The sequence below is a fragment of the Athene cunicularia genome, assembly GCF_003259725.1.
Source record: "Athene cunicularia isolate RWA chromosome 19 unlocalized genomic scaffold, athCun1 chr19_part1, whole genome shotgun sequence".
Lineage (NCBI taxonomy): Eukaryota > Metazoa > Chordata > Aves > Strigiformes > Strigidae > Athene > Athene cunicularia.
In genome coordinates this window covers 7,064,403-7,080,221 of record NW_020799124.1, presented here as the reverse complement: position 1 = coordinate 7,080,221, position 15,819 = coordinate 7,064,403, and the positions used below count along the sequence as shown (strand labels likewise).

The window sequence follows — 15,819 nt, the reverse complement described above, 5'->3', positions numbered from 1 at the left end:
GGGAGGAGGTGTCAGCAGCGGAAATACAAAAAGAGAAGCTTCAGCGGATGGAAGTTTGAAATCTGTTTATGAGACATGACCCACTTTCTCCCGTACATAAGCCAAAGAGGCTGGCAGATCCTGCACACCCCCAAGCATCCCGAGTGATGGATCGCGCTCAGGAGAGGCCCCGCGGCCAGGGCTCTTGGTAAAGGAACAAGAGAAGCCTCTTCTCATCTGAGCCCTGGCAACGGCTGCGGATACCACCGCAGAGAAACCGCCCAGCATTCCCATGCTCCCCCTGCGAGCTGGTAACGTGTTCTCCGCTGAGGATCACTAATTCTGGCAGGCCCGGGCAAGCAGTCTGGTCTTGAGCTGGCAAACCCTCCCTGAATGTGGAGCATCGCCTGACACACTACACTTTCTAACATTTTTTTCTGGAGGGAGAAGGGAGCACGGGCCAGTTTGCAGGATCGCCAGTGCTCATCTTCCCAGCCACACACACTCGCTCTCTCCCTCCCGACTCCATCCTCTGCTAACCAGCACTGCAACACCCCAGTGCCAAACGTGAGAAGTTAGCAAGGTTTCTGATTTGAGATACAAAGAGCCCTGGACAGCGTGGTTTAGGCACGGCCGGGGCAGAAGATGCTACTGGCAGCAGCACTGCAGCACAAGGGGAGAGGCTATGCCAAACTCAGTCAGGAGCAGCAGGATGACTGGGGGAGGAACAGAGGTCGTTCTCACTTGAAACCCCACAGTAAAATCAAGTCATAAGGTCCAACAGCTGCTATTTTTTCCCCTCTCATGTGCTCCATCTTTTATGTTCCAAAATCATAATAATTACGAGTACAAAGAGACCCATGGTTTCTGTCTGCAATTGAAGCAAGAGGGTGTTCATTGTGTAATAGCAGACACAGAAAATAAAAAGGTTACGGGGTTTGTAACCAAGACACTTTTTTCCTCTGTGAAACACAGCAGCTTTTGGTAGAATCACTTGGCTCCTGTCCAGAACCTCCTGAACAGGAGCAAAGCTGTTATGCTGGCCCCATTCCACCTTTTTTACACTCGCCTCATCCTTCAGCAGTGGTAAGGTCATACATACAAGTAGGATGCTCACAGAGGCAACTAGTCAGCTAAACACAGAGCTCAATGGGACAGAGTATGACCAAAACACATCAGCAAAGCAGCTAACAACAGCAGACCAAAACTCTTCTCACGTGGCCTGTCCTCCATAGATGTCAAAACATTTTATTTCACAACAGAAAGCAGCAAGCAGATGCTGAACGGTGAAGTAACTGGCCCAGGATTATGCAGCACGTTAAAGTCAGGGCTGGAACACCTTGCCTGAAACACACACTAGCAGCACAGGATTGCTGAACCACCCCAACATCATATTCGGCTCTATTTAGAAGAGCAGCTTTGCAGAGAAGCAAAGTGAAAAAGAGAAAACCAAGAATACAAGGTCCAGAATGAAAGAAAAAAAACAGATAGGTAAAATCTAAGATCTGGAACTTTAGATCCACTTTTATGGGGACCCAGCTAAAGTTTTTGACTGAAACAAGCCCTAGAATCCAAGGCTGTTCTGTTCATCTATCCATTAGCCACAGACAATGCTACTAGTAAAGTGTTGTATAATGACCATACATCAAAAGTGCTCTCAGCATGGTAGAATTAAGCTACTCACCAGCATTCAAGTGACAGTCTTTAATCTGGAACTGAAGCTCGTTTTCGTTTGGAATATCTTTCCATGTTGCAAGGAAGACCTGGCGCTCTAGGAATGAGAAAGACTATCAGCACTCCTGGATTATCACAGGACCACAGCATTCGTTAATTAACTGCAGAATGTTACAAGCTAGACACACAAAAGATCTTTTGGTCACATTTTGCCCCGACATGGACAGATCCAGGATTTGCCCCTATAACCACCCCAGTCTCACTGTAGAAGCAAGAAAGCTTTGATGGAATTTTGGAACCCCCAAACCAGAGACAATCTTTACCATATGAGCTGTTTACAAACTAAGAACAGGTGGGATTTGACAAGAAAAATGGAGATCCACACATTTAGGATTACATTAGTGAAAGCTGCTGTTCAAGCAACTTCCCAATCAATTCCATCAACAATTTAATAAAAGGTGTCCAGGAATAAATGAATTAAACCCTAGACCCATTTGAGTGAATCAAACCTTCAGAAAAACCCCAAACAAAACAAACACCAAATAAAGCCTCAAAGAAAACAGATCCACTCCTTGTCTGGCAGAGAGAATCAGAGCAGAGGACCTGGGTTCTGGCAATATCGGAGTTGCAGGACAACGGGGACAGGCTATCAAACCAGATCAGTTCAGGCTGCTAAGATGCATTGGCATGAAGGTCATGGCCAAGTACACGTGAATATCAGCCATGAGACAACTGCACCCAGCTGGGTGCTGCAAGCACAGTCTGACCACAGACCCAAAAGCACTCACCCATTTTGCCATCCTCTACGAAAAGCACGTTGAGAGGAATCAGGCAGCTGAAGTAAAAGACATCAATGTTGTTTTTCACAGCCACCTGTTACAGAAGAAACAGCAGGGTTAAAGAGTCTCTATCAGATGGAAGTCCAAAGGGATCTCAAGATTTTGCACAGTCTCATGGCCTGCCCACACACCCCGGAGTGCTCCCTCTGAGCAGGGGCCAGCTCTGAATGTGAGACTACCTGGAGAGATGTTACTGAGCTTCTGAGCAGTTTCAGGCAAGGATCAGTCCCACCCCTCTGTGCTCATTCCATTTTCACTAAAAGCTGCTCAATCTTCTCCTGTGAGCATTTCACCATGCTGCTTCAGAGCCAATTGCACTGACAGGGTCACAGCCAGCACCCTTGCTCTTTTCTGCTCTTGTTCAGCCTCTCCCTCCCCCAACTTCCACCTCTGAGGTACATTCATACCTCTTGGCTGTGCACAGCTACTATCATGTCTGTCATGTTGCACATGAGCTTCTTCATCACCCCTCTTTGCTATCTCACTCTTATAATTCCCCAGCTCCAGAACCCTGTGTATTCTTTATTTTCACTTCCATTTCTTTATTTTTCACCTCCTCAGTTAGTAGTATCTCAGCCCCGACAGTTTCTAGAAAGCCTGAAGTGGGTCTACTGCCCGCACCCTCCTTGCGCCATCTCCCAAGTCTCCTGTGTTTACCTTAGTGAAAGCTATACAGCAAATATGTGCTGGGTGTTGACTCCTGGAAGAAGAAAGCCCTGCTACAGAGCAATCAGGGCAGGTAAAAAAAGATCACTTAAAAAAAGACTTAATTCTCAGTGTCATTAAACTCTGACTGACTGGGAGATGCACTGGATTGCCTTTTATCACCCATGCTTGCCACATTACCAACTAATCTTTGCTCACACAAAGAGCAACCTCACTTTCAGTTTTCCCCAGGCTGAGAGCTGATGATACAGCAGGAGCAAACTGGAGGTCTGAGAAAATGCACTGTCATAATATAGCACAGAAAAAGGTAGCTCTGGACCTTATTTCTATGCCTCTCACACTCTCCTTCCATCATCCCAGATAGTGATAGCCTGTCACGGGAGTATCGTTCAGCAGACACTTGCCATTGCTTGCAACGAAGGAAACAGCCTGTAAGAGACCTAGAATTGAGATTGTGTGGGGAGCCCTGAATTTCAGGAGCCATTTGAGCTCTTCCTTCCTTTGAAAAATTCCAGAAGGAGCTCTCCAATCTGTCATCCAGCTGAAACACAAACCAGACCATGCTAAATGCTGAGCCAAAGAAATAAATTTGCTGCCACAAAGATTTATGCCAAGACAAACTCCGTTCACAGTAATACTTATATATATTAGTGTCCTGCTGACAAAAATCTATTGTCTCATAGTGGCAGGTTTAAAAAGACATCCCTAAATATCAGTAAAAACAGCTGCTGATAGACAAGGGAGGGGAATAAACCAGAGAATTCAAACACAAGTCAGATGATTACACATGCATGCAAGCCAGAGGGCAAGAGGTAGGAGACCAAGCCCCCAAATGAACCCTTCTAGCAACTGGGAAGGTCCCAGCAGTGCAAAGAATAGCAGAAAGGTAGATGTAATAGTCTTTGGGGTTTCTACTTTCAGCCATCACTAAAGGTAGAAGCTTAATATTTAATTCCCACAGTGCAAACCAGCTTAAGAAGGGATTAATTTAAAGCCTGCTAAAGCCATGTAAATGATGGTGCAACCTAGGAAAAAATGGAAAGTCCCCTGTAACAGGGAGCTGTTACGTGCTTTGACTGCTGGTGTCATACTCGTGGAGTGTCTAGTCTTTGAGCTAGAGGCACCAAAGCTAGAGGGGTAAAAGCAGACTGGTGGATGGACTTAAGGGATTCACCTCTGCAAAATATGATTGAACAGACTAGATGAGTAGCCAAACACACCTCAGTCTGGGAGGGGACAGCTGGGGAAGAGACAGTAGTGTAGACATTCCAGATGCTTATGCTTGCACATGTCATAGAGATGAGCCAGAAGATGGAAAATTTAGGCTAAACGTCTGGGAAAACTCGATAGTGAGAAATATTAAGCAGCACAAAATTCTCCTGAGGAAGAGAGAAGCTCCAGTGCTTGGAATATTTAAAATCAGTCTTGACAATACTCTCAATAAGAACTGTAGAAAACCAAAGCGTAGCAGGGACTACACTGCATCACCTAAGATCTTTTCCAACTCTGATTTAGTGATTAATTGCCTTGCCTTAGAACAACAGAGATTACTTAGCTTTTGTAGCTAATTGTTACCATACAACAGCAGTTTCTTACAAGAGGGGCTGGAAAGCAGTGCCTTCTCTCCAGTCACGGTTCTAGAGGCACACTCCAAATTAATATGCTAACCCTGTCCCTGCAGTTATAGGAATGCTATAAAAAGGTATCTGCTGACCTGCTTCTCAACTTTGCAGAAACATACTGAGTAAGCTGCTTTGCCTATACTCTGGAGAGCTACCCAATTAAGATGCTCTGAAGTGCAATTTCTTCTCAGCAAAGAAAAGCAAGCCACATGCCAGCTTTCCTCCCAAACTGCATCACTGGGTTCAGTAATGACATCACGTGTCACTTTGCAAGGATCTGTAATGGTGCAGAAACCAGCTGTTAAAAATAATATTTGCAAACAGGAAAGGAAAAAGCTACAGTCTCCTTAAACCTATAGCACTGGGACGAGACTGGTCCCAGTAAGCTTTTCAAGACTAGCTTCCATCGTGCAACACCATGTACTTCCTCTGAACAGACCGGTATATACTGTCAGTGCTGTGGTCCCCCAGATCTGAGCCATGAAAAGGCACCTGCAGGTACCTGGATGGGGACACTTGCACCAGGGAGAGGCTAAGAGGTCCTGACAGCTCGTAACAGCCTTCCAAGGTCATGGGCTTCAACCTTTGCACTGCCATATCAGGAGCATCCAATGCCATCTGACAGGCTACAAAAGCACCTGCAGGCAGAAAGCAGCACCTGTGAGAAACGGAGTACCAAAAGAATCCAGTGCTCCTCAGGTGGGAACATCAGCCTGAGACAACAGTGGCATCTGAAGTGATAACAGCAGCTGAGAAGTCTCTCCAGTTTTGGTATGCCTGAAAGGAACCTCCACTTGCATTCAATAAATCCTCCACTTTGCCTGTGGTTCTGCAGCTTTAACCTGGCAATCTGGACATGAACTACTAAATCTTTAACATGACCTTCAGCTTCAGACATGTGAGAATTGAAACAGAAGCACTTTAAATAAAAATGGCTTTCCATCTGCGGTCTTTTTGAAAGGAAGAAAAAAAATAATACTACCTTGTGAATTTAGTCAAGCAGACCACAAAGCTTCTGAGGAATAAAGTCAAAAGGTACCAGATTTTCATGTGATGCTTCACTGCTGAAAAGGTGTGAGCTCACTAAAAATTGGCACAGGGTTCATAATCACTTGTTCACAATCTGACTAGAGGAAGCAGCACCTCTAGAAATAAGCCCTAGGTTGTATTTGCTCACCTTGCAGCATAAGCACACTTCTGTTACCCTTTCTTGCCATGCAACCCTCTGATAGCCAACACATGGTATTTTGCGGAAGAGGTACCTCATGAGAACAATGCTAAGTTATTTTCTTCAATAGTGTAGGTTTCCGATGCTTTAAATCCCAGACTTGAGCATAAGAACCGACTTTCAAAGTCAAGTCTGAAAGCAACACAGATGCTTTCCATCAGCAGCAAGTACACAACATACCCACTTGGAATCCCATTAGCACCTACACTAAATTAAGGATTTACTTCATGTTGGGTTTTGCTTTAGAGCCTGGTAACAGCCGAACTGTTAAGGCGAGAAGAACTTTCCTCTGCAGAGCCTTTTTTACCTCTGCCAGCACAAGGTCATGGTTTATTCTGTGACAGTCTGCTGCTCTGGCTGTCAGATGCCCCCGGGGAGTGCTAGCTACTTCACTTCATTTTGTTTGACAGGTAGGGTTCTCAGGATCCTGCGGGCGCTTGACAGCCGCTGCCAGGCGGATGCTCTACCTACAGGCACAAGTCTGGAGCCCGGGCAGCGGAGCTGTGAGCAGACAGCCAGGCTGGGTGCTCGCCCCTGGCTGCCCTGTCATCTCCCCGCACGCCGCTTCACGTCAGCGGTCAGGGAACAGCGAGTTACTGGGAGGGTTATGCTCTCGTGTGTGCCTGGCTGTACTTGAAGTTCAAAATGTACATTTTAATCAAATGTGCTGTACCGTGTGGCAGACCTGCCTTTAATCGGGAAGCCAACAGCTCTCTGCAGCTGAGCTAGGAACTGGCTGCAGACGCCAAGCTGTGATCCGAGTCCTTAATTCAGGCTGCTCCCAAGAGGGTTCTCTTCTTTGCTGGAATAAGACCCTCTCCAGTAGAGGCTATTAAAAAAAATAACCTAGACAATAAATCCAAGCAAGCACCTTCCACATCTAGCTACCCAAGGCTGTTCTGTGGTGGTTGGCCCAGTCATTTTGACCCAGCTCACACAGAGGCTGATAACGTCGCTATTTATCAAGCGGGCTCTGAAGGGAGAACATCTGCTGGCTGGACTTGCTGCTCATGCTGATTCTCAGTCTTGTTTTTATGGAGAGTTGAATGTGTGAAATCTGTTTCGATGTACCGAGAGCTCTGCATTTGTGACCCGAGATACAATAACACTTCTGTGAATGTGAGCTCCAGCGGTTCTGCATTGCAAGCAAGAGAGTGAAGAGTGGTGGAGCGCAGATGGCGAGTTACAGCAGAACTGAGCATGGAAGGATAAGTACGATCCATTGCATTAGCAAGACCAATCTTTTCTCAATGAAGATCTGCCTTTATAGCAATGTTTTGCCAAACTCATTGGAAGAAACAAAACTGTTCTGCACCTCACACTGCTCAGCAGCAAGGGACAGGTCTCTGTTTCCAAGTGTCACTTTTCAGGAAGAAATGCAGCTGGCAGATTCTTCCCTTTTGATACTCGCCAAATCATTTTACAGGCATTTTGAAAAACTGAAGCTAAGCTTCTTTCAGCTGCATGCTCACTAGCCACAAAAAACAGCCCTGGCAGTTGACAGCAGGTAATGCTGGGGAACGCAACATGCTGACTGTCAATTCTGAATGTGGATCCCAAGAGAATGGCAATGCTCCAGGCTCAGGCAGACTCACTACAGCTCCAGGAGTCCCTGCAGCTTGTTTTCAACTGTATCGTCTCCTGCAAGTGGTTACCATCTCACCGAAGAGATTACCTTATTCGTGCCATGACAGGCCAGGCCTGAGCTCCAAAGCTCTCAGAAGGAGGCTGGCTCCACTTCACCCATTTCCAGGGTTAGGGGAGCAATTCTCATGTACCCAAATGAACAAACTGCACGTTCTGATCTCACAGCCCTTAAAAGGCCATTTATTAGGAACAGTAATTCTCTTTAGCATAGAAAGGCTCTCATCCCAGGCATTTTCTTACTCCAAATTTGACTTGAAGAGGTATCTGGAAAGAGTTAATATCCCTCACTAACACAAATTCCTATTTCAGAACCCATTTTTCTCTTTGAGAGCTCAAGGTCTCACACACAGTGGCAAAGATACCTCACCCACTCCAACTCTCCTCTTCCACTACCTATGACCCTAGCAGCCTACATGTCATCAGAGGGGTATTGCTGCTTTGTGAAAAGGCAACTACAGGACCCAAGCAAGTCTGTACAACTGCTAGAGCCATCTCCCTGGATGGCAAATGAGACACAGCTATCAAATACTCATGAAGCTCAGCGCAGCCTCTTGCACACCTTTGGACAAGACCTTGTTAGCATTTACAAGTGCCATGCCCTGCAGATGCAGCTCTGGGCACGTGCTGCCAGGTAGCCTCCAAAATACTGATAGGGCACTGCAAGAGCATCCCCCAGCAAAAGTTAGCAGCGCATAAATAACTACAATTATCACAAGATGCAAGGTGACTGGCAAACAGAAGACACTTCAGTTATATTTTTCCAAAGAAAGCCTCTGAAAATATTTCAGTCTTCCTCATCTTGTAAAAATGGCTTTTGTTAACTTGTCAAATATTTCAGTTTCTTTTCATGATTACAAATGTTAAGATTAAACCAGCTGTACTGGGTGAAGGATTAGAAATGGTAGTAAAAATAACCTGAACAAGACTTGAATTCATTACTTCTGAAATAGTTGCCTAAGGAATGTACAACTAGTCTTTGAAGTTTCTAATTAACATGACAATAAGTTGAAAGCTATCAGTTTAGTTACTTCAGGACTTATTTTTCTTGTTATTAAAACAAAAATGCCCCACCAGAGTAGAAGATGAACATAAGGTCCTCAGTTCAAACCAGTCCTGCATCTACTTCAATGTTCTCCAGCTCAGAAAAAAACGCATTAAGCAAATTCAACTTGATGAGTGTTTTGGTTCTTCAATGAATACAAGAACATTTGTATGCTCTACTCCTATATTATGCTATAAATTGTTCCTTAAGTAGGTCACCAAAACGATTTCTGAATGTTTCAAGACAGATAATTTCTACATGCACTCACAAAACAAAACCAGAGCCTTGGCTGTCAGGGCAATGACAGATCTCCATCAAACCCACTACTGTCAAAAAAGTAAGGGGAGTGCTCTTTTTAACTTGGCATCTGCTATCATGATTCAACTCTTTGCAGAGAAATATACTATTACTCCATATGGCAGCTTCCCCAATTGTAAAAGGGCAGCCAACTTCTATGGCAATGAGAGCGCTAGCAAATTAGCAACTAAGTCTGGCACTAATGAATGCTCCGCTGTCTCAATATAAGGTAGCTGGAGGTTTCCTCGCATGTTTTCTTTGCTTTGTTCTAGCAGAAGATGGTACAAGAAACAAACTGTGTTCCAATTCCTTTAGAGATTTAATAACCCAAATACTTCACTTCCTTTGTGATCAAAGGCAGCAGAAACTTGAGAATGCCTTGTTGAGAGAGTCCCCAGTGTTATGGAGACAGAGCAGGACTGTCACCTCCTAGAGACTTCCAAATTTCCTTCAGAGCAGGAGGTAGATTTTACCACAGCTGACCCAAATGCAGTGATACAACCTCATCTTCATGACCTGGACGCAAAAGAAATCCAGCTTTTCCACAAGCTGGAAGGGCCCTCTGTGGAAGACAAGCACATGTAATTCATTCACTGTCCGCATGCTCCCCCATCGCATGACTGAGCTCAGAGTTGGAGTGTAGGACTGCTCGTTTGAGTGCCAGAGAAGCTATTTCAAGCTGTTTGCCCAAAGACTCATCAATAAGTCATAAGCCCCAGAATGGAAGTCAAAAGAAGGGAAAAAACAGTTGCTCAGGCAGAATAAATAGTAACATCCATTGCATTCTCAATCTAAAAAGAGCACGAGCTGCTTCAAAATATTCCCCTCTATGGGCTGCTACGCTACAGGAGCCTAACCTAGTTCCATCTCCTGGAGACTCGAGGCGAGTGAGACACGCTACAGTGCAAGTTAACTGCATCTTTGGGATAGTGGGAAAACCATCCTGGAGGAGCCAGCTACACGGAGCAGAGGCAGGAGTCACTCGCTGAGCTCTGCTCCAGAGTGGCTGCACATGGCAGCAGTGGGGAAGAGCCTCCTTCGAGGGAGAACCGTCTGCTTGATGAGAACTTTGAAGACCAAGGCCCCTGAAGTACACCAGGACGGAAGAAAAACAGTCTCTGGTCCAAACCAGAGGGGAATATCTCCCCAGATCAGATTAGCAGCCCAATCTTGATAAAAAGCCTCTTCTGGGGAATGCTGTCCCCGACATGCCCCAACAGCCTCATTAATGAAACATTAGCTGCTTACGTCATTTCTCCTCTGCCCTTCCTGGAACACATCTTGTTTGCCTTGGATTAAGCTATCTGTGGCAGGGATGTGCCAATGCCTTTGTAAAACACCCTGGAAGTTAAGAGCACTAGAGAAATATTAATCACTCAGCAGTTGTCATCTTTCCTGCATTTCCTTTAATTGCCTCAATTCTCACTGACAGCTCTTGCTGCCTGCTCCACCACAGGCATGTACTTTCTCTGTTCAGACCAGCTCCAGGTCCTAAGCCCAACCAAACCTCATGCCCAGTTTACAGAAGAGTGTTATTGAACAAAGACCTTAATCTACACTGATGCGGTGGGTCTGAGATGTTTGAAAAGTCATAAAATTCAAGAAGTCTCTGCCTCAGTCCTTCTGGGAGAGACTAGAAAAAGGAACAGGAAGAATTTCTGGCTAGATGCATGGCCTAAATCCATGAGGTCTGCCCGGTTACCCTATAGACAGTATTTTTTTACTAGAGTCTTACCACATTGTGTTGGCCCAAACAAACTGGGCTGAGCGCCTGCTGATCTCACCCCTGCCCAGAATGAGACAGTCCTTACCTGGAGGTTGTTCAGAGGCTCCATTTTCATGACTGGTCCCAGAGTGTTGAGGGGCAGGGAGACATCAATACTTTGGTTTGGCATCAGAGGTGTGTGAATGGCCAGTGGGGTGCTTGGAATGACCCCGAAGCTAGGCAAGAGAAAAAACAGAGGTGATGAGAGCAGCACTGCATTGCCCAACACCTACCTCCCTTTTGCCAAGCACAAGCTGGCTCATCTTCCCATTACTCCTGAGCTGCCCCTGCTGTTACTCCAGGGGAGGAGCACAGCTCAAAACAGCAGATATTCAAGTAGGTCAAGGCACAGGAAACTCAGTCAGGTCCATCTTGCTGACAACATGCATCATCCTGCCCGGGGAACCAGCATCTGGGAACTCTTCCATTACCCACACAGCCTGCCTAGTAAGGAGCAGCACCTGCACTCAGACTCAGGCCTCTTGGCACTCTCTTACAGAGCTACAGAGCACTGCAAGTAGAGTGTATCACACACTGCATGGCTGTTACATCACTGGGACCTATGGAAGAAGGAACTGGAGCCAACACAGAACAAACACATAGGCAAGGAGGAGTATGTGGTTTGTAACAGAGCACTGTAGAACAAATGAATCAATGCAGCCAGCTGTCTGATCCCAAATGACAGCGTCTGGCACTGTTGCTTGGTTTGAGGCTCCTTCAGCTGGGGATGTATACCACCATAGCAAAGTGAATGTTTACTTGCCCATTCAGTCCAAGAGGCATTTCATTCCACAGACACCTCTGCTTAGTGTGAAGCAGAGGAAAAGCAGCTAACATTTAACATAACACTTCTGTACTATGTACCAGCTTCTTTTTGAAAGCAGATGGAAGTGCAGATGCATAAGATCGTTTTGGTGTCCACTTGTGACTGTGTTTCTCTTTAGCAGAATTCATTAGCTCAGAGGTGACAGAGCATTTACAGGAAGAAAGATACATAGGTGTACATTTTTATTTTCTGCACTGAAAAACTGATACTGTCTCTGCACAGTCAGCCACACGTGTATTGGCTGTGTCATACTTTCAGAAACCAGTAGTTGCGCCATTCTTTGTTCTCCTTAGTTTTCAGCTCTAGGGAGCCAAAATAAGAATATTCTCAGCCAGGGCCCAGCCATGTGATTTACCTTCTGCAGCCATTTCACCTCAGGGAACAGAAACTCTAGTGCTTTCCCTAAGACTTACAGAAAACAAAGTTGCATTTTGCCACTAAGTGGCTGTGAGATTACAGCACACTAGAGCTCAAGCTTCAAGCTTTTTTTTTTTTTTTTTTTTTAATAATGCTTTTTCCCAAGACTGGTGAATGCGATTAGTAACAGCAGGAGAGGGGAAAAAGCAATAGAAATTTCCCAGGCACAAGCCTTAATATTAAAACCTGAAGAGCCAGCCCATTGCAGCTCCTTCCAGTGCACCAGCCACAGTGGAAAGCAGTGACAAGAGAACAGTACTTGCAGAAAAGCAAATAGTAGTAGATTGTATACAGTGTGTGCTGATATGCTGCAAAAGGAGAAACTGCTGTTTTACTGCACAGTATTTGAACTTCTTACATCCTTAAGCACCACCATAGAGGTGTGGCTAGAGAACACAGCTTGATGTATGGGGAAAAAAAAAACCTCACAAGCAAACTGACTTTTTTTCAGGCCAATTTGCATGAAACATTTGCATATAGCAGCTTAGCAAAACTCTCCAGAAAATATAGCAGTCCAGGGAGAACATTTACCAAGAATTACTTAGCATAATGTCTTTTGTAAGTAAATATTATTCATCCCAAGAAATCCCAAATTTGCAAGGCAAGTGATATTAAAGAGATGGTTTCAGTGGATCTTTGGTATAGAGAACCCTTTATCAGTGAAGGGATATTAAGAAATATGAGGAACGTTTCAGTCACAAGGTATTCTTTATAGTCTTGGTAAGAACTAGCCTGGTCCTTGTTCTAGATAATATATAGCAAACCACAGGATAAACTCTCTGACTAGGAAAGGTATTTGTGAGAGACACCACAGCTGTACTGCCATGTCATGTCTTTTGGCTGAGACACATTTCTGAGAACAATCTGTATGCTCTAAACCTTCAAGTGGCTGCTCCTTCTGACAAAATTGTTCTGCTGCCAATTACAGGGAAAACATGTGCCATAGGCTCTTAACTTGCAACTTCTTTATTGACAAATAGCTTTATTAATGAGACCTGTACTTCCAGACAGTCTGAGGGGCAGCACAGCAATTAAGTCAGGAGGTAGAGGCATTACGGATTGATACTTGTGGCGCTCAAATGCTCGCCTGCTTATGCTCTCTCTTTCCTCAGGGCACTTACTGGCTATAAAACCACTAACCTGCCTAACAACTCATGAGGCTGCTTTAAAACTCTGCAGAGATTAAATGGGGCAGATGCTGTTTCAGAGCTAGGAGAACGACACGACCGTCTGCTGCCTGTTTCCTCATAGATTTATCAGTCTGTATTTTCAGCCCTTTCACACAACTGGGGTGTGATGAAGAGTACAGGCTGTATCATCCAGCTGTTTCCATGTCTGCATTACAAACCTACATAAAAGCCCTCCCTGCATGTAGCAGTGTAGACACGGCTCCTTTCATAGGAACATGCAATCTTTTTGGCATAGCAGACAAAGTGCATTGATTTCTTACCTATTCTTATTGAACTGAATGGCAAAGTCGGTCATGTGCTGCAAAGCCTTATTGGTAAAGTTCATCTCCATGTAGATGTGTCCCTGTCTGTGACTGAATGTGCCCGAGATCTCCAATCCTTTAGCCTTCACTGCAGGCAACCAAACCTTGAACACAAGAGATGTCATTCAGCATGAAAAATCTGTCCTGAAGATAACAAAACAAGTACAGTTTTCCTATCAACAGATAACTCCTGAGTTCAGAAATCCAGCTGCAGAGGCACATTAAGCCCACAGACGTTAAAGAAATGCTATAGGGAAGATACAACATGGGGTGATGAAAGGATCAAGCTCACCGATGAGAAACAAGCTTGTTGCTCCTAATCCGTGTTTGTTCACAGCACTCACGTAAGAATTCAAACACACTACAGCATTAGTGTGCACAAGAAACAGTGAAAGCTTGTGTCCATCACACTGATGTGCGACTTACCAAGTCTGCTGATGGACAGGCTTCTCCCAGGACTTGTTGGGCTACTAGAGGCAGGACAATACTAAAGTTTGAACCAAATAAAATCACAGGGCTGATACTATTAGCTGTTTGGGTTCTGGATTCCTAAATCATCTTCGTGGGAAAAACCCAGACCCAAATTTGAGTGGTGCAAAAGGAAGTTATACTTAGCTCAAAATTACCAGGTTGTTTTGTACTTGTAAGTAGCTAAGGATAGCTAAGGACCCAAAAGCTTCGTGCATGCTTTGCAGAACTTTGAGATCCCAGATTCATAGAATGACTTAAGTTTATTCGTCCATTGACTATTTAAAAAGAGTGCTAATTTTTGTTTATTCCCTTCAGCTGCTCCACAGCCTGTTACCAGAACCATGTTCTGTATCTCACGAACCCTCCAGACTAAGCATGCTTCAGTCAGTGCATCTGTGATCTCTGTCACTAACAGAGCATTTATCTGCATTACACTGCGGCATGCTCATTGCAATCACATCATTTTATCTTCACTGTCACATTGGATTCCTCCAAATAAACGAATCTGCTATGAAAGTTGTAGCAAATTGTATCCTACCCTCAGTTTCCTGGGAAAACTTGCTAAGAAGTAGGTCTCCAGGAAAGCTGCTCTGACAAAATTGAAATTCTCATATCTTATATAAGCCATTCTTCAGAGTAATAGTGTTACAAGCAAAATGAGTGAACAGCTAAAAAACCAGAAGTCTGTAACTAACACCTGACATGGTCTCCAACACACCATTACTCCGCCTGGGAAAAACCCAGGGCATCCCTAATGGGACCAAGCTGAACTAAGGTGCCCCAGTAGCACCAGAGACCCACAACAAAGGGGACAAGCAAGCAATCTCAGACTTCTTGTAGCCTAAGGTATGGCAACACACTAAGGACATTCTTTTTCCTTACGTACAGACTTTGGAGCCACATATCCTCCAGGAGCCATGCCTATACCAGATGAGAGCTCGAAGAGATCGTTGAGTCCACTGCTCACCACTGCTGGGGTGGGTGAAGGGGCAAAGGTGGCTGGCACAGAGGAGGGAATGTAGGTCTGCCCCACCTGGAGGAGTTAGAAAGAAGAGGCAGTGATTAACAACACACATGAAGAACACTACTTATTTAATAAAGCATAAACTCAGGCAATATCCTAAATATTTTAAAGCCATTTGCAGCTTCCCTGCTGAATTATCAATAGTGCTAAATAATGCATTTGAATTCCAAAGCTCTTGGCAACTAATCCCTACACTCGGCTGTCACCTCAACCATGCAATAGCTTTCACATCATTTTTTATAGCTCCAGTCATCTATTCCCACTGTAGAGGAATATTTCTTCTCCATCTCTTCTTCTCATAAAGACAGTATGTTTTCTGGATCTAACCTAGTAAACCTAGGGAAAAGAAAAAACGCTTCAAATCTTCCCCCAACTATGTCAGTCTTCAGGAATCTGCAAGATTTTGCATATCCAGAGATAGTAAGGGAGTCATGACCGTACTGTGTACTCCCACCCAAAGCCAGAGCTCTGCATTCTCAGCACTGTGGTCCAAAAGGCTCATTACATGAAGCAGAACTAGTTGTCTCTGTCTGCCAGAGGACAACCCTTCTGCAAAAAGGACAATCCTTTCCTCTCAGGACTAAAATGAGGGCACCAAACCTGGAATATTAACCTTTAGGTGCCCAGCTCCAGGTGGAAGAGTCACACTCAAGTTAGATTCCCAAGTTCTCTTCTTCACTGTGAGCAGGAAGAATTACATACTTGAGAATAGGGTTCAGTCAGCAGCCCAGAAACAGGCAGAATGACTACAGCAGGCAATTTGAAATACTTTTGACGAGTCTGGGTCTGAAGACCCACTGCTGTCCTGTGTTCAGGAACCCACCTGAGAT

General features: G+C 44.8%; 1 protein-coding gene across 4 annotated transcripts in view; it reads right to left on the bottom strand.

Annotated features, from left to right (window-relative positions):
- The window catches only part of AP2B1 (adaptor related protein complex 2 subunit beta 1), an 85,530-nt gene that overhangs the window by 9,819 nt on the left and 59,892 nt on the right, over positions 1–15,819 (bottom strand). For all 4 annotated transcript variants that reach the window (XM_026861705.1, XM_026861704.1, XM_026861708.1 and 1 more), the window contains 5 exons: positions 14,852–14,998; positions 13,453–13,598; positions 10,806–10,935; positions 2,442–2,526; positions 1,664–1,750 (listed from right to left, as the gene is read on the bottom strand). In XM_026861705.1, the coding sequence (XP_026717506.1) occupies positions 1,664–1,750; positions 2,442–2,526; positions 10,806–10,935; positions 13,453–13,598; positions 14,852–14,998 (595 nt within the window). The remainder of the gene's footprint in view (positions 1–1,663; positions 1,751–2,441; positions 2,527–10,805; positions 10,936–13,452; positions 13,599–14,851; positions 14,999–15,819) is intronic.